At 36.8% G+C, this 27,692-nt stretch overlaps 3 protein-coding genes across 6 annotated transcripts in view; 1 reads left to right on the forward strand and 2 right to left on the reverse strand.

Annotated features, from left to right (window-relative positions):
- Positions 1 to 11,625, forward strand: part of LOC136833809 (tachykinin-like peptides receptor 99D) — a 99,817-nt gene extending 88,192 nt beyond the window's left edge. For 2 of the 4 annotated variants that reach the window (XM_067096086.1, XM_067096085.1), the window contains exon 9: positions 11,499 to 11,625. In XM_067096086.1, coding sequence (XP_066952187.1) covers positions 11,499 to 11,610 — 112 coding nt within the window. In that variant the 3' untranslated portion in view covers positions 11,611 to 11,625. Of the gene's footprint in view, positions 982 to 11,498 lie in introns of those variants that run through there. The other 2 variants (XM_067096088.1, XM_067096087.1) reach the window with 1 other exon arrangement.
- An 11,091-nt stretch (positions 11,626 to 22,716) lies between these two features.
- Positions 22,717 to 23,493, reverse strand: LOC136833964 (uncharacterized). The gene is made up of 3 exons (XM_067096242.1): positions 23,415 to 23,493; positions 23,072 to 23,320; positions 22,717 to 22,994 (listed from the first exon to the last, which is right to left on the reverse strand). Exons 1-3 carry the CDS (start codon positions 23,491 to 23,493, stop codon positions 22,717 to 22,719), a joined length of 606 nt encoding a protein of 201 aa, XP_066952343.1.
- Positions 23,494 to 23,559: 66 nt separating this feature from the next.
- On the reverse strand, positions 23,560 to 25,124 carry LOC136833965 (uncharacterized). The gene is made up of 2 exons (XM_067096243.1): positions 24,233 to 25,124; positions 23,560 to 23,960 (listed from the first exon to the last, which is right to left on the reverse strand). Exons 1-2 carry the CDS (start codon positions 25,122 to 25,124, stop codon positions 23,560 to 23,562), a joined length of 1,293 nt encoding a protein of 430 aa, XP_066952344.1.
- Between the last annotated feature and the right edge of the window lie 2,568 nt (positions 25,125 to 27,692).

A 27,692-nucleotide genomic window follows, 5' to 3' on the forward strand; every position in this document is an offset into this window, starting at 1 on the left:
TTCAAAGACTGGAAATACTTGAGAATTTCTAATGTGATCTCTGAGTAAGAGTTTTCTCTTGCAGCTTTTAACTGAAATTAAGTCAAGAAAACCAATGAATCAAATTGTACTATGAGACAGAAACTACCAGAAAAAAAAATTATGAAACTATTAACAATAAATAACGTCTGGTTTGGCTGGAATATTTGAAAAGGGAACAGAAGTATAATTTACCTTATTTCTATTATGTCTTTGTTATTGAAAATTCAAAAAGCAGGTTGTCCCCTTTGCTGTTCACACAAGATGTTAGTTATCAAAGGAGTTCCGTTCACAACTCTGTTCTTGAGATTTTCTTATTGATACTTTTCATAAAATGCAACTATATGAAATTGTTGATGTTTGTAGTTAATGCAGTGCAAACTAGGGGAAGTGAAAAACTAAAAACAATGATGAAAAAAGATTGAAAGTATCTGTAAGAAGGGGAAAGCTGAGAGTTAATGTGAGTAAGGTCATGAGGGTAAATGGAACCCTGGAAGATGAAGCAATGAATTTTCATGAGGAGGATGAAAGGATGAAAAAGGTTGATTTATACAAATATTTATGAACCACTGTAACGATGGTAGGATAAGAGGGGATGTAATTGAACAAGAGGCGCAAGGAGGGCTGCAGGATGTACGCAAAAGATTCGGAAGAGACTTAGAGTCTCCATGAAAGCCAAGGTAGGAATAGAGGAAGGCATTACTGAGCCAGCCTTCCCTCATGAAAGTGAAGTTTGGATGTTGAATGGGAATGGAAGAATAACACAGTAGGTTGAATAAGTGACTGCGCAGAATAAGTGGCGTTAGAGTACTGAGTGTGATTAAATTTGGAGATAGGCAGAAGTGTAAAATGTTTGGGTAGGTGCAAGGGAGGATCACAGTGTTTTGACATGTTTTCGTCAATTGGAACGAGCTTGGTAGGATAAGCCGGTAATAAGAGAGAATGAACTGAAAATATTAGGAAGGAAGAGAAAAGGAAGATACAGAAACTTTTGAATGCTGAAACAGGTCATGGAAACCAGTACTTGATATCAGAAACCGTGAGAGATGTGCGCGTTGCACGTGAATGGGTGACTGACGAGCGTTCTTTTGAGGCCCGTGGGCGGCTAATTTTGTAGAAGTTTCTATACATGATGTTCATCCAGCAGTAGTTAAAGTATGAATGCAGCAGTGACAGATTTTTTCAGTGACCACTCCTATGATGGTCATTGGCTTAAAAATAGTCCATATACACACACACATATATATACATACATATATGTATATATATATATATATATATATATATATATATATATATATATATATATATATATATATATATATAAAATATATGTACACAAATATCAATTTAATATTCAATTCGCTCTCCTTTAGGATTATAACCGAAGGGGAATTATAAGTGATAAATGATTCAGTACCTGGGAGACTCGAACGCTCGAAAGTACATATCAACGACTTTCAGTCCACGTATTAACCACTCTCTTGACAATCGAGTAATTAGCACGTCGACTGAAAGTCTTTGATATGTACTGTTAGGTGTTCGAGTCTCCCAGGTACTGAATCATTTATCAATTATAATTCACCTTCGGTGAGTGATATTAAACGACATATGTAGCTTAATATGTCATTATGATGGATAAAAATTCACACACAAAAAAAAAAATATATATATGTAAAATATATATATATATATATATATATATATATATATATATATATATATATATATATATATATATATATATATATATATATATATATATATATATATATATATTCATTTAACCAATGCTCCACGCTAAAAACACAACGATTATGTGAGAAAATGGTGTTAGGAGCATTTCTTCTTTTTAGTTATATTGTGCTTGATTGAGCAATTAATAAAACACTGATGTACAGCATGCAGCCTTTGTTTCATCATAAAAAAGTTTGTTTCATGTTTCAACTTACATATTGAATGATCTTTGAAACTACTTAAGAATAAATGACTTGAACGTCTTTTCTTTGTTTCATTTGACTTTTTCCTTCTTTACTGCATCCTGTCAAAAATTTTTTCCTCTGTTTTGTTTCTGTTATAAAAATGTAAAAGTTAGAATCGTGGACATTTTTATTTTTATCTCTGCTGCCTCTTATGTACTTTAGATCTTGTTGCTTTATCAGCCTTTTTTTAATCTGAATAAGGAAAGCATACAAAGATCTTTATCATTAATATCAGTCAATAAGTATTGGAAAGTAAGCAATCTAATCTCAGTGACAATATCACTTTCAAGAGCTTGAAAGACTTAGTGAATTATGGGCATAATGGACTCTTTCATTCGATATTGTTCTTTTCTCAAAATTTTATTCAAGCTTTGAATAGTTTTGACAGCATAAATACCTGTTTCTCTTGTTCGAAATGCAATATTCAGGCACTTACTTCTGAAAAAGAATGGTAAAAAGTCAGCAGTAAGATCAATTTCATTTAAAGATTTAATTTGAAAGATTCCCTTCTTCTTTTTATTTTATTTCAGTTTTTCAATATAGTTCTATGAACACCCATACAGTACATTTTTTGTTACTGATATTGATTTTTTTTTTTTTTTGTCAAAATCAACTCTGTGATAAAGTTACAATTGTTTCTCGCGTTCCACAGAGAAATGTTCTTGGTCAGCTGTTAGTGTAGTTCATACAAGTGATATGGTCGTTGGCCTGGAAAACTAGATTGCTCAGTATGCCTGTGATGCAACACTTGTGGGTGTGGCAAAGTCTCCACTTGTGAGAAATGACTCTGGCCTTAGTCTCAGTCGTGCATGGAGCGGATTGCTGAATGATGTAGTCGATGGGGTGTGAGGCTGAACTCCAGTAAAACAAAAACTAGTGATTAGCAGATCTTGCACAGATTTTCCATCCCATCTTCCCCTTCAGGTGGATGAGATTCTGCTGAATGAGTCTGAAGATTTCACTGTTCTTGGTGTAACTTTTGACTCACATCTTACTTTTGAGAAATATCTACCGAAAATGCCAGTAAATGCTCACAGAAGTTAGGTATTGTACGTAAGGCCTCATATATTTATAATAGTGATAAAATCAATGCAACCTGTTTTAGGTCACTGGTCGTACCATTACTAGAATATTGTCCTCCGGTGTGGATGTCTGCTTCTGCCAAAGATTTATCTCTTTTAGACAGAGTGACTCGTGATGGTAGGTTTCTGTTTCCTAACATTAGCAGTTATGACTTGGACCTTCGACACTCCCTCCCCCCACTCACGCATACACATACACACACATACACACACACACACACACACACACACACACACACACACACATATATATATATATATATATATATATATATATATATATATTCATCATGCATTACCACAGGTGAAAAATGAGAGATAGGGTGTAGGTCCTGACCAGTTTCGATTTACTTCCAAGCCATTGATGAATGGCTTGAAATAAAGTCGAAACCTGTCAGAACCTGACCTCGTCTTTATTTTTTTCACCTGCAGTAACGTGTTAAAGTGACTAGAATCATATATATATATATATATATATATATATATATATATATATATATATATATATATATATATATATATATATACACATTGAGCCATGTATAGAAACTATAAAAACAACATAGCAGCCACTACCTTCATACTTTAGCTATTAAACTGTGCATACAAGGTCTATCGCAGAGTCTCCTGTCTCATAGTTCTCATTTGGGCAGATCTGGGCCTTCCGACTTATGGGAGCACAGCTGACACTACCACCTACTAATTTCCCAAGGGTTGCGCGAAGGATGAGTCCCAGCTCTTTCCATCTCCCTTTTATCACTCAATTATATGCACAGGGTGTAATACGAGTTATGCAAATATTTTGGGAAATGAAAGAAACAGTAATTCTGAGCAAAAAATGTATGAATACATGCATTTTAAGGCTTCGTTTGTCGGTGAGGTGAATTTTTAAAAGAAGCATTGAACGCTGCTCTCAGGTAAGTAAGATGGCGTATGGGATTTCGGAGGAGTGAGAGATATAGGGGAGGGGATGGAGCTGCTCAGTTCACTTGTTATTCTGAACAGTCTTGCTTTTCCGTCAAGATAAGTGAGAGTGCCCGGGTTACAGGTGTCAAATTCCTGATTCATTTTGAGAGCAGGAAACAGGAGACATTGCCTTACCATTTCAGTAATGTGGAGTAAGGAGATTTGATGTTTATTTATGGGTTTTGCAACAGTTCAATTTCTACATTACACGGTTGTGAGCTCCACTGTTATAAAAAAAAACTTAAATCGGCGATTACGCCGATATGAATAAAATACCTCCCTCTCCTTCAGTGGTATTCACTGGACTCCGATAAAGAAAAGAAAAGCAAGCCTAGTGGAATCTCACCTCCATCAAAGATAGGTTTATTCATTATACACCGATCAAAGATTTAAAATGTATTATCAAAAATGGCTCCTTTTCCACCAAAATTACTCATCACACGCCGGTCAAGGGAAAAAATGTACATATGAAAACGTTAGTCCTGATTCCTGACTCCTGATTCGGCGGGACAGTGCCCTAGAATTCAACGTCACAATAAATGTTGCCAAGCAACATTGACACTATTCTCTTGATACATAAGGCTAATACTCTAACAGTAACATTTCTGGAAACTAAAATACTGTACGAAATTAGTGTTCATTTGCTAATGAATCTCCAACATAAAAGAATTTTAGACTTTATGTTTACTGGGGCGATGCAACAGAAAACGGTGCTAGGGAAACTATACAAAAGAAAATGATAATCTAATAACTTACCTTTTGACAAAGGCTGTGACGAAACATGTTTCTACGGGTGATGCAATTAGCATTGGGACATTGAGCAAAGAACGAATAAGGACTGCGTGGATGGTGGAAGGTGATAGTTTTATGTACACACACACACACACACACACACACACACACACACACACACACACACACACACACACACACATATATATATATATATATATATATATATATATATTCATGATGAACATACTATCTTACTTTGCAAACTGAGGCCCATGAACTACTATAAAGTCCATTTAAGAAAAGATGAAGTAAGTGAAATAAGACAAAGTTAAACAAGAATTAATATAGCAAAATATATATCACTGAGAAAAAATAATAAAAGAATTTGATATGTACGATTGCCAAAAACGCTAAATAAATGGAACTGAATAGTTATTGCCAACTACCATTTTTAATGGAGAAAGCGATATAATTGAATATGTTTATGTAAACTGGTACATATATAAATTTACACATACATATGCAGGAAAAGTGTGATTGAACAAACCCTCAAGCAAGGGGATTCCGACTCACACCAGCGGGAAGCCACGATACGAAGGCTAAAGCAGCTCAGCGATTGAGAACTCTGGTTTGTGGTCACCACCTCACGTAAAGCAACTCAATATGTCTGCTGGAGTGACCCAGAAGCCCAAACAGAAACCCAGATACTCCAATCGAGGGATGGATGCTGAGCACACAGCCACCAGGAAAGGAGAGAGAGAGAGAGAGAGAGAGAGAGAGAGAGAGAGAGAGAGAGAGAGAGAGAGAGAGACATACGAGTAAAAAAAAATACAACTGATCTAGCGGAAGAATTGCAAACGCAGCTCTCCTCTGTGTAGATGAGTATTGAATATCAATATGAATGAGTGTGCTGGTCCTTGCAAAACCTCTGGAAGATGCAGTCGTGAACTATATCAAAACATTGCAATATCTGCTTTTTTGTTTGTTCGAAAAGGTTGTTTAGAAAAGTTGGCCTTTTGCGTAAGAAGACTATTACATAAGAGAGGTAAAGAGTGCTCGTACAACTTTCTTATGCATTGTGCTTCTTGAAAACTCCTTCAGCCGAGTCATTTTTTTAGAGGGTGGTTACAGGAACAGTTGCCAATGACAGACAGACAGAAGGGTGTGTGGTGGGGTGGGGTGGGGGTTTGGTTCACCTCTCATACTTGCATTTTAGTTGCTATTAACTGGGACCAGAAGCAAGATTTGTAAATAACGGCAAATAATTGTTATTTCTTTACAGTTGTGCAGACAGCAGATACTGATTACATTCAATTATCATGACTGGAAAATGGAAGCTATAGGTGGAATTCCTTTTTCATGAGAATGGAATATAACTTGTAAAAGGCTCCATTATGACAAAACAACGCGTGAACTAAAATTCTGACATAAGACAATATCAGCACTTAGAGATGCATCTACCATGAAAAAAAAGGCCGTTTTAGCAATTAAGTGACCCTCAAGCTCATATAATTATAAGACTAGAGGAAATGAAATGAGCGAATGAACAAAATGAGAGAAAAATAAATGAATGAGAAAAGAAAACGGAGAAGAGATTCATTAGACTTTCCATCCTGACACCGCAACGGCCCCAGTCCGCGAGACCTAAATCTCACATCGATGGCCTTTCCTTTTCAGTCCGTGAGGAAAGAAGGCATTTAACAAAAATAATTTTCTCTCTCTCGGCTGCAGACGATCTCATATTACAGAGACCAATACCCTTTGATCTTTGCAATTAACTTCGCCCGCAAAAGCTCATTAGTTTTCTAATCAGGTGCAGTGGCGAAAGAAGGACCATTTTCCTCCCGATTCCGGTCCTTGCCTTCTTTTATCTTACGTTAGCTTTTAACTAATAATTATTAGGTGTTATTTCTTGGTATTGTTATTTTCACACAGAATTTCTTTGGCGATTGAGGATTTTTACACCACAAGCATTTCTGATTTACCATTTTTATTCTTCGTCTCCTTCTTTTCCCTCTTCTTATTATGAACATCAGTATCGTCATCAGCCTTATTGCATTTATTATTACTTTAACAGATAAGAGAAACTGAGATGAAAGAATATAATTTTGTGGTAGTATGTTAATATTTTTTATTGTAAAAAAATCACATTATACACACACACCCATATATATATATACATGTATATATATAATATATATATTTATATATATATATATATACATATATATATATATATATATATATATATATATATATATATATATATATATATATATATTTATGTATACACACACACACACACACATATATATATATATATATATATATATATATATATATATATGTATGTATATATATATATATATATATATATATATATGTGTGTGTGTGTGTGTGTGTGTGTGTGTGTGTGTGTGTGTGTGTCCGTGTGTGTGAGTGTGTGCGTGTGTAGAATCTACTGGTCACTTTTTTACCAGATACAAATGTAATCATATATATATATATATATATATATATATATATATATATATATATATATATATATATATATATATATATATATATATATTGTCCCGATGCATTCTAAGTACCTGGTTATTACACAACTAATCACAGATTTCAAAAATATACCTCACTTCAGCCAGATACCTGAACACTCATAACAATAAGAATTATGACTGAGTACTCTAAAGGTAAAAGCGATCCCTTAACAAGCTCATTAATCACATGAAAAATCAAACTAAGTTTATCAAGAATAGTGTGACGTATCAACAATTAAACAAGAAATATTCTACAGTAAAAGGGCATCACTCCATCAAACAATTTCAATTGTTTCCCTGGTCTTAATTCACTTCAACAAAACTAAAGGAACAAAATATGTTTATCAATTTGCCTTATGCACACAGAATTAATCCTATTCACTAGTGATTAATAAATGAAACACTGTTTTTAAAAACATTAAATACAAAAATTTACTGTTAAATTCAAAATTTATAATCAGAATTCACAATCTGAAAAATTTACTATTACTTGAAAACAACACAAAAATTCAAGTAATTCTTGAGTTAAATTATTAAATAAAATTAAATCATAAAACTTTAATTTATCAAGAAGTCAAGTTAATCAAGCAAAATTTAAACTATCAAGAGTTATTCAAGATTTGAAAAGGGAGTCTTAATAAATGAAAATTAAATCAAGTATGCAATGTTAAATTATTAAGAAATGTTTAAAATGCTAAGTAAATAAATATTAAATCACCAACAAAAATCAAGAGATTGCAAACACAAGGACACACAAAAATACACAAAAGATTTATCAATAATAATTTCACCAAGGCAAAAATTCTCTCAAAATACCTTATAATACCATGGTAATAATAAGTAAAATTCACTTTACCTGGACCTGTAGCTACTTTTGATTCAAAAACACACTTTTTTTATCATGTGCCATTACAACCAAATTTTTACACTTTCCCTATAATCAGATCTCAAAAGGTAAGATTAATGCTAGTGACCACAAATATTCTACGTTAATAACTTTTCTCTTTTGAATAAAGAGAGAGAGAGAGAGAGAGAGAGAGAGAGAGAGAGAGAGAGAGAGAGAGAGCCACAGCTAATGGTCTCTCAAATAAGAATGAATAAATCTGAGAATTACAGTAGGAAATTAAAACGACAAGGTGACATCATTAAGGCATTTTGGGTACGAGACAAAAAGTTCTGAAATGTTTTGAACACAATTGGGACAATACATGAAGCAATCAATCAGGACATGTGCTCCAGTGCAATACTTGTCCTATCTCTCAAAAGGGGATACATGACCAGAGCCATGTATGTAACGTTACAAAACATTTGTCTTCTTCTCGTATGAGACAAAGCTTTTATAGAAATCCTTACACGTTCAAAACTGGCTAATCATGATTGGCATGTTTTTAAAACAAAACAAAAAACTCGAGTTGGTCTCCTGTACGAATCTGCAATTGTTATCTCGACCTGTCAGCACGTTATCTTTTGCGATGACAGCTGAAGTGAAACAAACCCTTCGCTAGGATGCAGGTGTTCCTCATATACTACATTACTATTAAAATCGTATTATTAATTCTAAATTATGCTGTTAAGCTATCTAAAGCATTAGTTCTTTTGAGATCTGATATTACACTACATATGATATCTCAACAATTATTATTATTATATTACATATAACACAATATAAACAGAAGAGTAAATACATCAAAACTATGGGAGGATATACATATTACAAGGCAACATCATGAAAATATATATATATATATATATATATATATATATATATATATATATATATATATATATGTATATATATATAGTGTGTGTGTGTGTGTGTGTGTGTTGGATTTGCAGAATAAACTATTTTTGTCAACACGGTTTAATTGGGTTTTTAGTACTCAAGTAAGAGAGAGAGAGAGAGAGAGAGAGAGAGAGAGAGAGAGAGAGAGAGAGAGAGAGAGGTAAGTCTGTATATATATATATATATATATATATATATATATATATATATATATATATATATATATATATGTATGTATGTATGTATGTATTATGTATATGCATACATACATACATGTATACATATATATGTATGTATATATATACATACATACATATGAAATTTTTATCACACTGTGATTTATATACAATCATGAAGCTACAAATACGTTTAATATACAATTCCCACTACCTCTGGAATATTCCCGATGGGGAATTATCACCAAAGGGAATTTATAAGTGATAAATGGATCGGTCCTGCTGGGTCTCGATCCTTGTCCACAGTTACCTTCCAACATTGACTGGAGTTGTTGGAAGGTAACTGTGTCGATGGATCGAGACCCGCAGTATCCGTGATAATTCCCCATCGGGGATATTCCGGAGTAGTAGGAATTGGATATTAAACGACATTTGTAGCTTCATGATTATATATATATATATATATATATATATATATATATATATATATATATATATATATATATATATATATATATATATAATCAATAAGCTACAAACGTCCTTTAATATCCAATTAAACTACCGGAAATAATATATTTTCATATTACCGAAGGGGAATTTTTAGTTGATAATAAGTTAATCGTCCCGTGGGCTCGAACCAGCAAAGGACAAGAACTCAGGACTACAGTGTACGTATTAACCTGGGCCGTGTGGGTTGCGTCCACTGTAGTCCTGAGTTTTGTCCTTCGCTGGTTCGAGCCCACGGACGACGAACTTATTATCAACTAAAAATTCCCTTCTTAGTTGATAATAAGTTTGTCGTCCCGTGGGCTCGAACCAGCGAAGGACAAGAACTCAGGACTACAGTGGACGCATTAACTCCACGGCCGCCAGCGGCGACAAGAACTCAGGACTACAGTGGACGCATTAACCGACACGACTGGTCACGTGGGTTAATCGTCCACTGTAGTCCTGAGTTCTTGTCCTTCGCTGGTTCGAGCCCACGGACGACGAACTTATTATCAACTAAAAATTCCTTCGGTAACATATATGAAAATATATTATTTCGAGGTAGAGCGAATTGATATTAAAAGACGTTTGTAGCTTACTGATTGTATATGAATCACGGTGATGTGATAAAGTCATATATATATATATATATATATATATATATACAAAAATAACAGACTTACCTGAAGTGTTGGTAGACGTGATCAAGCACTCTCTCTCTCTCTCTTGAGTACTAAATACCATACATCCAGCTTGTGGAAATTAAGCCGTGTTTACAATAATAGTTTATTCTGCAAATCTTAAATATGACAGGTTAAAAAAATGGTAAATAAACATAATACTAAAATGAAACAAAGCTAAATGAACGTCTTCCCAAACATTTTATCAGTCGCAAGAACTGTAAGTGGGATTCTTCCCATCTCAATCCCCAATCACTATTCAGTCTCCATTCTAATTTTATGTCTTTATGCCACCAATTCATTTAAGTGGTTACATTCCATAGTGGCCATGTTCATTTTTAGGCGTGCTTACTCTGGTCATGCATGAGCATGAAATTTCTGTAGAGAAATCATCTCCCATTAGTATTAAAATCAACTTGGTTCACATTAACCCCATTACACCACATAGAAAGAAATGTTAAAAGAAATTAAGACAAATTGAAAAGCCACCAAAATGTGAATTTGCTGCTTTATCCTAACACTCACTCTTACAGCAGGGAACTTGGTCCTCAGAGTCCTTCTCACTTCGGGTCCTCCAAAACCAATGTATGGCATTTTACAGAAGCCCCAGACACTTAACCCAAAAGCCACTCCTCATTACAGACAAATGCATAAACCCCTTCTCCACGACACACCCATATTCGGGTTCTAACCGGACAGGGCTTCCAGAACATTCGAGACTTCCGCTCATGTGTTGCTGCCACGGCTATATCCAAGGTGACATTTTGTTCAGGCACCTTGTGCTGAGCCAGCAGATCATCAGACATTCACCTATGCGCTGAAACGCGCAGAATGCCCAAAAACACCACATTGTCATGTACTAACAGAAGCATAAATATATATATATATATATATATATATATATATATATATATATATATATATATATATATATATATATGATTAATTTATTTAAAAAGTACGCTGATCAGAAAAACTGATAACTCCCATCATCTGCTCCCTGATATACTTTATTTATAACAGAATCTTTTTCCTCTCTAGATCTCCTTTAGAACGCCAAATGTCTTTGTATTCAGACAACAGACTGTCGAGAACAGACACTCGAACAGAAGCAACGATCCTCAACGGATCTGCCAGATCTTCCCTCAGGTAATTTGACCCAAACATCAGTCAACTTAACTGTAGATCAGAGGTGAGTCAGGTAACTTACCAGATATGATTAAATTGAATCTTAAATCAGTTCAGCTTTTTAGTGAGTTAGCCTACCCCAGATAAGATTTTATTTCAAACTTAATCTTTTCTCAGGTAAATTACTGCAGATATTATTAAACTTTAATCAGATGGTATCTCGAGGAAGATATCCAAAAGAGAATTTGATCGTATCAAGTTTGTTATATGCTTTCTCAGGTGAGTTTCCATCACTCATGAATTGCTCTAGTGCAAAGCCTATATAAAATTAAGTCTTACCAGAGGTGAATTTCCTGTGAAAGTATTTGATTAAAAAATACATATTTTCCCAGCTGAATCATTCAAGAGATCATTTGAAGTCAAAATTTATAATGGATAACCTACCTGAAAGAAAATCTTATTCCTGAACAGATCTTACATGAGGGCAGATCCGCTCTGTAGTGGAGTAAGTTATCACCAATAGAATTCATCTTTATATTAACTTTCCTTTCAAGTAAGTTACCCCATGTGTTTTAATTTCAAATCACGTCTCAGGCAATTTAATTGAGTGAACGTCGAATTTTTTAAACGAGTATTTCCTCAGAAAATTAACCCCTAACAAGATTTGATTTTAGAAAAGTTTTCAGAAGTTATACATCTCCATAATAGTTTTATCATGAAAAAGTCCGAAGGATTCATCATCATGCTCTGAATATCTACCGATAAAAAATCGGACGCACTGTTGATCTGTATGTGCCTAGGACTACAGTAATTTAAATCTTATTTACTTATTTTCTAAGTGAATTATACCGAGTTTGCCTCTCCCCGTGCACGAATCTACTGTCTTTGAAAGCTCAGTGTATGTGATAGAAATTCTGCAATAGCTCTGTTACCTCAGCATTTGTAAATGATCTTTCTAGAGGATTCCAGGCACGAATCTTGGCACTCCGCAGTTACACACTGTCAAGATCTTTGCCCTTTTTTTCAGTAAGCGGCCATCTCTCTGATATGTATGGAAGTTTATGTCTTACGAAAACGTCATATATCTTTACCCTTTTTAACAATATGATGCTCTTATTTACCAGGAATAATACTATTGCTTTTCACTTCATCTAGGCTGCTGTTACTCTGGGGCGGCCATTCACCTCTTAGATACTAGTTCGTCTCCAGCGACACATTCTACGATAACCCATTAATAATATTGCATTCAGCCCTTCACCACAGCCAGAGGTCACGCATGGTTACTTTCCAGGTTACATCTCCCTAGGTCCTTTTCAGAAATCATGATACTGGTTTTGCTTACTTAGATTTTCAGTCATCTCTGCTCAGTTCCACTCTTCCTCCTTTAAACATTCTTCAGATGATATTCGAAACAAGTTATGCTACATATGGCATAATATGAAATTGGATCTTTTCTCAGGTAAGTTGTCACAGACAATGTGTCCTATACGAAAATAAATCTTTCATGTAAGTTACCTCAAACAGGATTTAATTTTGAATCAAATTTATCTCAGGTAAGTCACCTATAAATAGCATTTAATTTTAGATTAGGTCTCCTCTCAAGTAACTTAGTCCTGATAAGAGCTACTTTAGAGCAGGCTTGTTCCAGGAAAGTTGCCCCACGTAAGACAAATGTGTAAACAAATCTGTCAGGTAAGTTACCTCGATAATATTCATCTTAAAATAGGATATTTACTCAAACAATTTACTGTAGATGCGAATGAACTTAAATAAGATCTTTCATGTATGTTACCTCTCAGAAGCTTTCCTACAGTCGATACACCAGATAAGATTTAACCTTAAGTTAAATTATCTTTCAGAAAAATTGCCGAATCAAACTTATTTCAGTAATCCTCTCTAAAGTGAAGTTCCGATGAATAATGTTAATTCTAAAACGAGTGTGAAGGATTAAGTTATAATCTTGATTTCCACCAGTATTGTTAAGTTATAAATGTAGAATCCAAAGCATTTCAACGTGAGATAACTGAATCTCAGTGTGCCCGGAGGATCATCTCTCTCTCTCTCTCTCTCTCTCTCTCTCAGAAGTAGACGGTGTAGTGTCAGCAGCCTGGAATGAAACTTTCATTTATGTGATGTTTTATTATTTCTCATTTCAGTTAGACAGCTTATTAGTCCCCACGAACGTTTTATTGAAAATGTGAATATTTCCAAGAATTAGCTTCGCAATCACTCTTGAAAATTACCCGTTTCGATTCATGGCCCGCTCTTGTAGGACAAACCTCTGTGGTTTGGTTTGTTACGACAGGGATGGATTGACATCTGAAGGTGACCTAAGCATAGATATTGGGGAACCTTAGACCTCTTAAAAATTTTGTACCATTGTGGATTTTGATATCAATTTATCTAATCTGAATGGTTTTTATCTCGCCTGACAGATCGACCCACAGTGCAATGGGTAGAACTAGTTCGACCAGGGGCAGACCGAGCTTAAACGGAAGTGGAACGGCCTCCGCTGGAGAATCTGGAAATGATCACCATGAGGTTCATGTCTGTGTTCCCTTGCTATCTCACTCGCGGCTGCATCCACAGATGTGCCACCAAAGAGCAGATACAAAAATGTAGAAAAAAACTCATGAACTGAATAATATTTCGCTCAGAAAATACACAAAACTGAAGAACTTCGAATGTTTTCTATATTGCCTAAAGGACAGAACGATGTTGCGTTCTGTATTGTTCAGTAACTTCCTGTGCTACGTGGCTAACAAGGATAATCCTTTTGTAGTCTTTCCAGCGCTATGTGGAGCGGAAATAGATAGATTTCGGATCAGGTTTTGCCTCTAATAAGAAAGAATTATGTATGAGCGGCATGCGTCCCTGAACATTACAATGCTTCCAAAGGGAAGTGTTGCTCATTGTGGAAACAACTGACTCAAGGATCTAGGAAAATCAGTGCTCTAGACGTAACCGCAGTTCTTTCCCAGAAACAATTTCCGAGTCTTGGTCTTCTACTTATATTGCAGGGTTCACTTTAGGTGCTAATGGTTCCAATCCATATGCTTCTGAAAGATCTTATAAAACTTCATATCATTTTAGGTTGAAGTATTTGTATATATTTTTCTACTGCTTTCAGGCCGATTCGTGACTGACATCTAACAATATCAATGTGATCATTAAAATCACTTTCATTACCATAACAGGTAAAGGGGGAATGCAAACACTTATATAGACTTAAGCAGACAATTTATGCGCTGCTTTCTTATTTACAACTAGTACACGACTGCTCAAGGGTGGCAAGAAACACCAAATATTCATTAAGCAAATTAAGAAATTCATATTTGAACAAGAGGAAATATTTTCTCAGAATGCAAAATGAAAAAGATGGTATTACCAAGAATACAGGAATGGCAACACCAAATCAAGAACTATGTGTTTTGTGGCGAATCTCCGATCAGTGCAAGCAAAATCTACAAGAATGGGTAATCCAGAAAGCTTCAGAGACATGCGTGTTTGCCATTTTCATATAAAAGGAAACATCGGTGAGAGAAAGAATTTAATGTGGGGGCGAAAAGTGAATAGCTCACCTCTGACAATGACAGATTTTATAGAGCAGAAAAGTGACTGTGCAAGAAAAAAGAAAAATCACCTGTGGTGATATGCTTATCATGTGTCTGCTGTACGGACTGTAGTTCGTGTTGATGTTTAGATTTAGTTCTTTTAATCTTTTTTCTGTATTTTCATAAATCAGATGAGAAAAATTTTTTTTTTTATTAAGCTTTCTACTCATTTGACCCTAAGCGCTATAACAACTCTTCTTCTCTGGTGTGCCCGATCCATATGGTCTCTCTCCGTACAAGAAATGTCGACATCAGTATTTTTTGCAGATATATACAAATAAAATATTTATTGTTCACCATTTTCATTTGCGCATATATATATATATATATATATATATATATATATATATAAATATATATATATATACTATATATATATATATAATATATATATATATATATATATATATATATATATATATATATATATATATATATATATTCAAGTAAATATGTCTTTATCCGAAAGGCAGGAGCAGGGTCTGATTGAAAGGAAAGTGTTGAGGGGAGGTTTCGTAGAAGGAAATACTGTTGCTTGATTGGCAATAGTTTTGAGAAAGGTAAACTAAGTAATTCCTCATGAATTGATGCGAATGTGGCTAAAACAGATTTTCATTCCCATATACAGTATGATTATGTGCGCTTGTATATCGAAATTCACCACAAATGTTAAAATGTGTACATACAAGTTCACAAGCATTAAGAATTGTATTGTGGAAGTGCATCTATACTATAATCCGTTGACTTTGTGAGTATTTGAAATATTGAAAAATATCCGAGGTAAATATATAAAAAGATATGAATGAAATAAACGACAAATGAAAGAGGAGAGTGTGTATGTAAAAATTTGCTATTGCAAAACGTTTGATTTCATACAAAAAATAAAAACCGATTATATCATCTTATATTCAAAAGAACAAATAGAATACGTAACAACAAGTACAACATTCTTTTGTGTAAAGACTAACGGATGAGAACGATTTCAGACTCTCTCTCTCTCTCTCTCTCTCTCTCTCTCTCTCTCTCTCTCTCTCTCTCTCTCTCTCTCTTTCCAGGAGGAGATGCTTATCTCTTGAGGGGGAGAATGAAAAAAGATCTCCTCCTGAAAAGATCGAACAAAAGTCTTTGTTGAAAAATGTCGCCTCTTTTCTTTTCTATTTCACGTAGAAGGTACACTTGGAGGGTTGAATATATTTCTATAAGACTTTTTCCCGACAGTTTTTAACGAAACTCATTTATAAATGCTTCACACACACGCGCACACACACACACACACACACACACACACACACATATATATATATATATATATATATATATATATATATATATATATATATATATATATATACATACACACTAATATGTATATATATATACATTTATATATATGCATATATATATACACACTCATATATATATATATATATATATGTATATATAATATATACATATATATATTATATCATGTATATCCTAATACATGCAGTTTTTTTTGTATAAGTGTGCCTAATTATAAATAATGATTGTGTTATTAAATATATATATATATATATATATATATATATATATATATATATATATATATATATATATATATATATATATATATATATATAGTATATGTTGAAGATAAATGTTTAATAAGTGATACTTTAAAGACTCCAAAGTGGTCCGACTGACTGACAGACTGAACTGGAGTTGTGTGGTGGTACAACTAACTACCTCTGTCACTGTCGCCGTATATTTCAGCGATGAGTAAGAAGAGCGTAGCGGCATAATTGTGAGGAGAACAGTGAGAAAAGTAGTGAAATGTCGATAATATAACTGACTACATGTTAGGTACAAAAAACTGATCATTTCAATCATATTTTTGAAAAAGCAAAATATAAGTACAATGTGGAATCTAGACACGATAAATTTGACAATATGGTCCGAACCCTGTGACATTTGAGGCAGAGTTAATTTCATCACTGAAATGCAGAAGCAAGCCAATATTTCAATTCTCTTCACTGTAGGAAGAAAGTGATGCGACATTTAAGAGAAACCCAGTCTTCAGTAATAAAAAGTAATGAGAAATTTTTGCAGAACACGATGAAATTAGTGAGAGCGAGGGAATGGTGAAAGGAATCAACCTCGAGGATTCTTCCTTCATCAGAGACCTTGTGAAGTGTGAAAGCACCAATGAAAGAATTCTTTCACGATTGTGAATAGAACTTAAACTGTCTAAGAAAAACTATTTTTAAGCCAATAGAAGATACAATGTCTTAGTTAAAGATATATGTGGTGTCTCTAGTACTTCATTTTAAATCAACTTTTCTTTTGCATAATTATATTAATTTTCGACCCATTGTTACAAAACGTCTCTACTTATTTTATATTGGTTTTATCTATATTTGTATATCTAGTTCTATACAATATATATATATATATATATATATATATATATATGTATATATATATATATATAATATATAATGTATATATATATATATATATATATATATATATATATGTATATATGTAGATACATAAATTATATATATATATATATATATATATATATATATATATATATATATATATATATATATATATATATATATATATATATATATATATATATATATATATATACATATATATATATGTGTGTGTGTGTGTGTGTGTGTGTCTTAATGTATGTTGGTAGGTATGTATGCATGTATTTAAGCAACATGTGTTCTTATAAGCACTTGAGTGTTTTATGTCATCTAATATGCTTTCTTACCCACAAAATTAAGCTGTACAATCATTATGACATTCAGCAGATGAGATGTTATGAAGTGTGGTTGGCATTATGGTAAATTATATTTATGACTGCCGATGCTTGCTTTTCTTACCCTTTGCACAAAGCATAGTAAAGCAGACGCGCCAGAACTGTCTAGCTCAATTTTGCCACCTGGCTTGCTCCAGCGACCACCCCTATTGTTGCGTCAAAGCTGATGGCGAGGCTGCCCACCAGTCTCACCATCCGCAAGCTGTTTTCCAACTTCAAGAGAAAAATCAACAGAAATATCGGAATAATTTATTTATTTTTCACTTTTTTGCTTAAAAAAATCATTAATTATAGTACTTATTATAAGTTAGATACTAATACATATATTATTCCTTAAAGGATAAAGGTTGCTATGAAGGAATCGTAGAACTTGTTGGAGTGAAAGCGAAATCGGGCGGGTAACTATATACTCGTAATTAACCTGAACCGTGGAAATGCCCCAAGTAAGGCTTACCAGGGTTCAGCTAGAGGTTCTTGCTAAACTAAAGGACCCCTTATTTTTGTGAAGTTGAGGGAAGAGGATGGGCATGAGAGCCATGCAACGGGCATCAGAGTCACGGTTTTATGATGTTTCAAATTTCAGTGCTCTACAAGAAGCTGAGGTTTTAACTTCAGAATGACTCACAGCGAAGGGTATTGATTTTGTCGAGTATGACCTTTCCATAAAGCAATCTAAAAAGTTGTGATAAAAAAAAAAAACATTAATTTCTGGTATAAACTCGCTATGCCTTCTGAGTAGAATTATCCTTGTGATAACACTGAGATGAAAGCATTTTCAATAAACGATACAAATTTAGGCCGCAGCTACGGATACGGTCCTGTTCATCTGGAATGACTGCTACAGAAATGACCGCTGGTCGTGGCCCTAAGAGCTTTACTGACAACACGGACTCGTGCCCCCACAATGAAATTTTGTTGATACACTCAGCAGTGCCCAACACTAGGCAATAAATCTTTAGAAAAGCAAACATGCACCAGAATCCAGCATTTGTTAAATGGCAAATACTGTGGAAAACTGAAAACTTAAAAGTTTTTTCTTTTAAATATATCAATCATGAGCACAATCTTCCTCATTTTCAAATAGTTTCAATGTCTAACTTCTACTTAGGCCAAATGAATAACTATTTTCTTCACTCGAGTCATTTATTTGGCAGAGTTGCGTAGAATGAAGATCAGCTAGAAAGTCAGAAGAATCTTTCAGCTACTATCGAAAATAACCATTTGGAAGATTGGGTGAAATGGGACTAGACTCTACTAAATAAAATTATGTATACCGATTTACTATGCAATATACGCAATCTTCTATTTCATAAAAGTAACTGGAATGATGTATCTTTTCTTCACCTTTTGGGCAAAACATCATTCCTTTTAAAAATCTTTTTTACACAAGCTTCAATACAAAATTTGAGGCAATGAAATCGTTGAAAATATTCGAACGCAGCATGATTTACAGGATTAGTTTAATTCTAGATAAAAACTTTGTGGTTATGTGCCAAGTATATGATGTAACCTAAACTATTCTAACATAAGTGTAACACCACAAGTACGTCCCTTCCACGAACACATTTGGCCTTTTTCTTTCAGGCAGCAGTACCACCTCACTTCTGGTATTCTCTAACATTGCACGCATTTCTCTTTCCATCCTGTTGCATCAAGTACCAAAACACCTATCATTATGTCAAAACAAATTTAGAATTTAATGCTATATATATATATATATATATATATATATATATATATATATATATATATATATATATATATATATATATATATATATATACATTCTTCACCACTTACGAAATAATAGAATGGCTCTCATTGTTTCCGAATGATAGACACGTTTACCTCAGTCTAGGAACATTTCCTCTCCCGAAAAGTCCACAGAAGTACTGGGGTTCCCTTTGCACAAAGTGCATGTGAAATACTTATATATGCAACATCCAGAATGTATCGCAGAATCAGTTATTTTCATGGATCCTGGCTACTACTGTTTTCCGTATCAAGTGCGCAGGAAATTATTCGCAACCACAATAGGCCTTAAGAGGATATGTTTGAGAGATAAGATCCGCTCTAAACATGATCTTTCACGGTGACAAAGACAGGAAATCTCATTACGTTTGTCAAGTTGGGTCATTTCTTCTCTATTATTTTGTGGACTAGCTGCTACTAGATACCAACTTAAAATGTCATTCCTTTTTTTTTGGCATGATTTTCCACTTGAAAATCAACAGCGCTGACGTATCGAGCACAAGTAAACTATTATGAAAATTATTACCTGTGCAGCGTACGATAACACGAGATTGCATAGATCTGGCAGAATCAATAATTTCACTTCTAAAATAATAATAATGAAGGAAGTGTGAGAACTACAAAAGGGCGAGGGTGGGTGTGGGATTACAAAATTCTTATCAGCCACTGAAGACACCACTATTGATCACAGGCAAGGGACGATGGACGTGAAAGAGAGGCAGGAACTCAAAATGGCACACCACATCAAAGCATAATGTCATAGTAACGATAGCCTGGCAGACTCCCATTTTCATATATCAAAAATGATCAAGATAATAACGGTTTAATCAAATGCAGTTCATTCTTAAGAGCCTGTGAATTGTCACAGAAAGAGAATTCTTTTAGTTTTGCCATATTAGTAGTTGCATTAAAGTTTTAACCATTCATATTCATAATGTGCATGTTTCCTGCTACCAGTATTTTTTTTCTCTCTCCTCTCTCTCTCTCTCTCTCTCTCTCTCTCTCTCTTCTCTCTCTCTCTGGAAACACACATAACAACAAAGAAGCAAACATATCTAATATACCTAATATAGCCTATCGATATTATATATATATGTATATATATATACATATATCCAATATATATATATATATATATATATATATATATATATATATATATAAAATATATATATATATATATATATATATATATATATATATATATATATATATATATTAGATATGTTTGCTTTTGAGTTGTGTGTCTGTAGAGAGAGAGAGAAGAGAGAGAGAGAGAGAGAGAGAGAGAGAGAGAGAGAGAGAGAGAAATACTGGTAACAGAAAACATGTAAAGTATGAATAAGTTTTGTTAAAACTTTTAATGCAACCTTAAATATGGTAAAATTAATATATATATATATATATATATATATATATATATATATATATATATATATATATATATATATATATATATATATAATGGCATACAGCAGGGTCCATAAAAACGATCAAAAAAGGCCATAATTTATTCACATGAGACGTTTTCTGCACATGTGCTATGTGCATCATCAATCTGCAAATATAACAAACCGTCAGAAATTTAAAAAACTATTTTAAAAATAAAGTTAAGAGGAAAAAAAGATTGACAAACATTAAAATTAATATAACTTAAAATGTGTGCAGTAAAAAAGATCAAGTGCTCAACAAATCATTCCAAGGAGAAGGAGAAGAACGAAAGACCAAGACCTGACCCCACCCTACGACTTCAGTAATGCAAGATAAAGAGGAGAAGCGGGAACGTTCGAGTTCAAAGACGCAAAAGCCGTTTGACGTTTAAGGACTCCAGGGTAGTAAGGTAATCACTATGGGGATTGTGCCACCAATAATAGAGAAATGCTTTTTATTCACTTCGATTTTACATAGTGAGGCATGGTTCTGTTGAGTGGATTGACTAGAATTAATTGCATCTTAAGGCAGCCAAATTTCTGTTCAATTATTTGTTTAAGTTTGGCTGAAAACTTGTTGTCCGAAATATATGGGATTGTGGCATACGTATTTTTCTATAAGACATTATAGGAGGGTGTCAGATTAGAGAAGTGTTGTGACAGCAGTCTGTTAATGACTTTGCAAACCATATTTTCAGGATAAGAGTTCTGTAAGAAAAATTTGACTAAAAACAAAATCTCATTATACAAAACAGACCAAGAATAACGAAGAGCCCTATAAACCAAAGTTGTGAGGTCAAAGAAGGCAGAACTGGGTACTGATTGATTTATTACCTGGGCGTAAGGTATACATAGCAGCATGCTGGCGGAAACGTGATGCCCGACCCCAGGTCTCTGTGACCCGCACACTGAGTGAGAGCAATTTGTGTTTGTTAACAATCAAATAACAATAAAAAGAGACATAATGCACATACAGTGATAAAATATATATTGGCAAAAAGGCCAGGAAATTTTACATACAAATATATACATGAGATTCTTGCTGTGTTGATAGATGCGATACATGATCGTAGTTAATGGGTAAAAAAGACGTCTTTACAAGTACTCCCCCACCCACCCCCAAGACAATTATTATGAAATAATGATTGGAAGATCTGTTGAATGTTAGTCATGGTATCTTCTTGGGAGCAGGAGCCGACCCCATGTTCTTGATATCTGCGGTTGTGGGGTGGTTTTGACTGTTGAGTCGTCCGGCGGTTTTGCCGGGCAGATGACATCCCTAGTGCGACCCTTGGGACGTCCTCGGCCTCGTTTCAGGATGCCGATCTCTTCATCTGAAGTCTTGTTTTGTGGAGGAATTTTGGGACGTCTGCTGGTTTCTTCCCAGGTTCCGCTGTCCATTAGGAAGGCTGGCTTTAACCTGTCTATAGATATCCAGTCTTCCTGCCCATGGATGTTGATGAGGTAGGCCTTGGATGTTCTACTGACGACTCAGTATGGTCCTCTGTATGGTCTGGTCAAGGGTGGGCGGTGGGCGTCGTTCCTCGGAAGACGTGTGTGCAGGTTTTCAGGCCTTCTGGGTTGAAGTTATGGGTCCTGTCCTCCAAAGTCTTCCGGCAGGGCTCAAACTTCTTTGCAATTTCTCTTAGTCTTGGAAGGGGTGTATCTGGGTCGTCCAGCTTCTGTGGGGAAGCATTCTCCAGGTATGGCCAATGCTTCACTGTAGACTTTTCTGTGGGAGATTCTTGCCGTTTGCCCTTGGTGCAGTGTGCAGACCCAGCAGGACCCAGGGCAGCTGCGCATTCCAATTCTCATCAGTACAACGTGCCATCAGAGCTGCTTTCAAGGAACGGTGGGTCCTTTCCACCATACCGTTGGCCGCAGGGTTGTACACCGTCGTACTGTGGAGTGTGGTCCTCATCAGGCGTGCCAGGGAGACCCAGAGTTCTGACAAGAATGCTGGGCCCGTATATGTAGTTATATCATCTGGCACACCGAAACGGCTTATCCAACTTGATAGTAGGGCTTCCAAGCAGGCGCTTGCTGATGCTTCTACCATTGGGGCTGCTTCCAGCCATCTTGTGGAACGGTCTATGACTGTCAGGAGGTATCTGGTGTCCTCTGATTAAGGCAGAGGTCCCACGATGTCTATGTGGATGTCTATGTGGTTGAGGGAAGTCTCCGATGCCTGATTGCGTGTGGCGGGTGATCTTACTTGTCTGGCACGGTACACAGTTCTTTGCCCATTCTTGTACATCTTTCCTGATCCCATGCCACATGAATTTCTCTGTCATCAGGCACGTTGTTGTTCGTCCTGATGGATGGGAAAGCCCGTGGATGACGTCAAACGCCTGCTTTCTTCATGACGCAAGTATCAAGGGGCGTGGGCGGCCTGTGCTGGTGAAGCAGAGAAGTGTCGATCCAGATTCACCTATTGGCACATCTTCCCACTTCAGTGTGGTAAGTGCCGTGTGGTAAGCTGCCATTCCCGGGTCTGCAGCCTGTTCCTTTGCCAGGTCTTCATAGTCTATGCCCAGGTGGACTGAATTTATTTCAATCCTTGATAGGGCGTTGGCTACCAGGTTCGTCATGCTGGGGATGTAACTGATGGTGCACCCGAATTCGGAGATAGCAGCCAGGTGCTGTTGCTGTCTTGCCAACCATGTGTCTCCCGCCTTCGTGAACGCATGTACCAATGGCTTGTGGTCTGTTAGGATGGTGAATGAAGTGCTGCACGGCTTGGTAGATTGCCAGCAGTTCCCTGCCGAATGCACTGTAGTGGGTCTCTAGCAGCTTTAACTTCGGCTAAAAAATGCAAGCGGGCGGGGGGAACCATCTACTATCTGCTCCAGCATGGCTCCGCAAGCGTGTTGCTGGTGTCAGTGGTTAGTCTCAGGGGGGGTGGTGGGGTCTTGATATGTTAAGGTGGTGGCTTTGGCAAGGGTTGCCTTCGTCTGTTCGAACGCCTTTTGCTGCGGGACTTCCCAAGTCAGTGCTTTTGGCTTCCCCTTCAGCATTCATGTTAGGGGATACATAAGGTGGGCAATGTCCGGCACGAATCATCGGTAGTAGTTGACCATGCCGAGGAACTCCTGTGGGGACTTGATCGTTTTTGGTGTTGGAAATCCTTCACTGCATCCACCTTGGAGGCCATGGGGCGGACACCTGTCGGAGGGACCTCATGTCCCAGGAAGTCTGCCTTTTCCACTCTGAAGGTACATTCGTCAAATCTGACGACCAATCCGTTTGCCTGAAGGCGTTTTAGCACAGCCTGGACGTGACACAGGTGCTCCTCCGGGACCTGAAGAAGATCAGGATGTCGTCCACGTACCAGATGCAGAAAGGTATGTCCCCTAAGATGCTGTCCATCAGGCACTAGAATGTGGCCCCGGCGTTCCTGAGGCTGAAGGTGGAGTACAAGAAGGTATATGTCCCGAACGGTGTGATGATGGCTGTCTTCGGAACGTCGTCGAGATATACTGGCACCTGAAAATAGGACTTGAGCAAATCCATTTTTGTGAATATCTTGGCCCCATGCAGGGCTCCTGTTAGGTCCTGCATATTTGGGAGGGGATAGTGGTCTGGTGTTGTCACTAGGTTCAGCTGATGATAGTCCCCACAAGGCCTCCAGGAACCATCTGGTTTCTTCACCATGTTGGGGGGGGAACGCCCATGGACTATATGCCTTTTTGCAGATACCCATCCTTTCCATCTCGGCGAATGCTCGTTTAGCATCCTGGAGTTTCTTGGGCGGCAGGCGGCGGAACTTGGCAAGTGTCGGCAGGCCTGTGGTGGTGATGTGGTGATGGATGCCGTGCTTGGCCTGGGTACCTGGCACCTGACGCAGTTCTGGTTTGAAGACATCTGGGAATTTGTGCAGGAGGGCGCTGTATTTGTTTGATGAGATGGAGCATACAGCGGGCATTTCCGGTCCGGCGGATAGCGGTCAGGAGTGGCAGGTTCCAATATCCAGCAAGCATTTTCGGCCGCCATCCACTGGCATTCCGTGTTGTGCGAGGAAATCGGCGCCTAGTAAGGAAAACTTGACATCCACGATGACGAAGGTCCATTCATATTTATGAACCAGGATGGATATTCTGCAGGTCCTAGTTCCGTAGCAGCGGATGGGACTTCCATCTGCAGCCACTAGTGCGGTTGCAGCACCAGACGTGCAGTTGTGGTCCTCCCCCGACGGCGGAAATACTGACTGCATAGCCCCCGTGTCTATCAGCATCTGTCGTCCCGATATGGCGTCGAGGATGAAGAATCCTACTGGCTGGGATTCTCTAAGGTTTGCAGCCACTGCTGCTATGGGTGGCCGCCTTCCTAGTTTTTTGTGAAAGAACAGGGGGCTCTGCAATTCTTGGCATCCTTTCCGAACCTCCGATGGAAGTAAAACCAGGCTGGATTTGTCCTCATCTTCTGCTGCTGCAGTGGAGCCTTCTCCCTGTACACAGCGTTCGTGTCCCCCTCTTCGGCTTCTTCTGCTACCAGGCTGCAGGTGTTTCAGCATGCTTGGAGGCCTTGGTGGCCTCGTGGAGTTTGTGTGCGAGGCTCACCAATTCGTCCATTGCAAGCACGCCTGCTTCCATGATTTGTGCCCTCGCCTCCTGCGGAAGGCGCCGCAGGAATATTTCCTGCGACAAGCTGATCTCCCTCCTCTGTCTGTCTGAGTTGAAGCCCAGCAGCATCAGGAGGCCTCATAGTTCATCCCAGGCGTCCCTGGGTGATGCGTCCCCCAGGGGCTGGTTCATCAGGTCAAGGGCGAGTTGGGTTCTCTCTGGGACGGGCATGGAGTACGTGTCAATGAGTCTCTTTCACAGGTCTTCGCACTTGACTTTGCCCGGCTGCAAGTCCAACCATGGGGTGATTCTGTTGATGACCTCCTCTGGCAGCGTTGTCATGGTGATGTCCGCTTTGGTTTCCTCGTCCGTGATTTTAGCTACATGGAAATGGACATCTGCCAGCAGGAACCAGGATGAGGTATTTTGCCACAAGAACGGTGGCAGTTTCATTGCCTGGGTTATTGCTGCCTTCAAAGACAGGAGGGAGATGCAGAGGATCTGTGTGTCATCGGAACGGCTTTCTACCTCAGTGTTTGACATTTTGACTCGTTAATGGGTCTGGGGCTTGTCAGAAGTCAAAACTATATGCCATGTGGTTCCGTTAATGACTTCTGAATACGATCGACGTGAATCGTAAATGGCAGGGCCAAACCATTTGAGAACGCCAGAATGTACCTGAAGAAGGTATGCAGTGATTAGTCCGTTAGTGGTGGGTGTTCTCCGAGGAAGAAGGTTTCAGAGGTCTAGACTTTGTTGTCGTATGGTTCTGTTAAAGGCTCTCTGAATGTAAAGTGGCTGTAGTGAGTCCATTAATGGCGAAGCCAAAACCGCTGTGCTTACCGTCACTCCGGGGTCACCAGTTGTGAGGTCAGTGAAGACAGAACTGGGTACTGATTGATGTATTACCTGAGCATAAGGCATACATAGCAGTGTGCGGATGGAAACGTGGTGCCTGACCCCGGGTCTCTGTGACCTGCACGCTGAGTGAGAGCAATTTGTGTTTGTTAATAGTCAATCATATAACAATAACAAGAGATATAACGTGATAAAATATATATTGGCGAAAAGGCCAGGAAATTCTGCTTACAAATATATACATGAGATTCTTGCTGAATTGATATGTGCGATACATGATCGTAATTAATGGGTAAAGAACACGTCTTTACAACGTGTATGTGGAATTCAGTTTAAAGTTCTTAAAGCATGAACTATAGAAGTTGTTAGCGAGTCCAGTGTAGCCTATGTCTTTTTCCTATACACAGATGTAGTAAATTCACCATTGTATCTGCTTACACTGATATCTTAAAAAGGTAAAGAGTTGTTGTTTCTTTTTTCTTGATTGATTCCGTATTTTGGTGTTGATTATTAATATGGTCCAGAAACATCTCACTATGTGTTATCAACATATCGTCTATAATAAAGTGAAAAATTGGCTGGGGACTGTTTAACAATATCGGAACGAGATTGTTAACAACTCTGGGTAGTCATGAATTTACCTCCTCATTATTGGAAAGGGCAAGGTGTGGGAAAACGTCAAATGAACTTCACAAAAACGTCTAGTGCTTCTTTCACGTTATGTTACGTTATATTGAAATACCAAGAAGGGAAAAGCAAAATGCAAACGATCAAAAGGACTTTTGTAACATTATATATATACAGTATATATATATATATATATATATATATATATATGTGTGTGTGTGTGTGTGTGTGTGTGTGTGTGTATGTATTGCATAAAATTTTCACAAATATGAGACACAGAGAAGGTGCGTAGCAGGGTAACGGCGTATCTCCAGATTTATCAAGAGAAATTTGGCATAATGAGTTTAATGATTTCTTAACCAACAAAATAGCAATATGCCACGGAGACTATAAATAAATTTATGTGAATATCCATATCACACTTGCCTGTTGTTTGAAAATGTTGG

This window comes from Macrobrachium rosenbergii, chromosome 52, assembly GCF_040412425.1.
Source record: "Macrobrachium rosenbergii isolate ZJJX-2024 chromosome 52, ASM4041242v1, whole genome shotgun sequence".
Taxonomy (NCBI): domain Eukaryota; kingdom Metazoa; phylum Arthropoda; class Malacostraca; order Decapoda; family Palaemonidae; genus Macrobrachium; species Macrobrachium rosenbergii.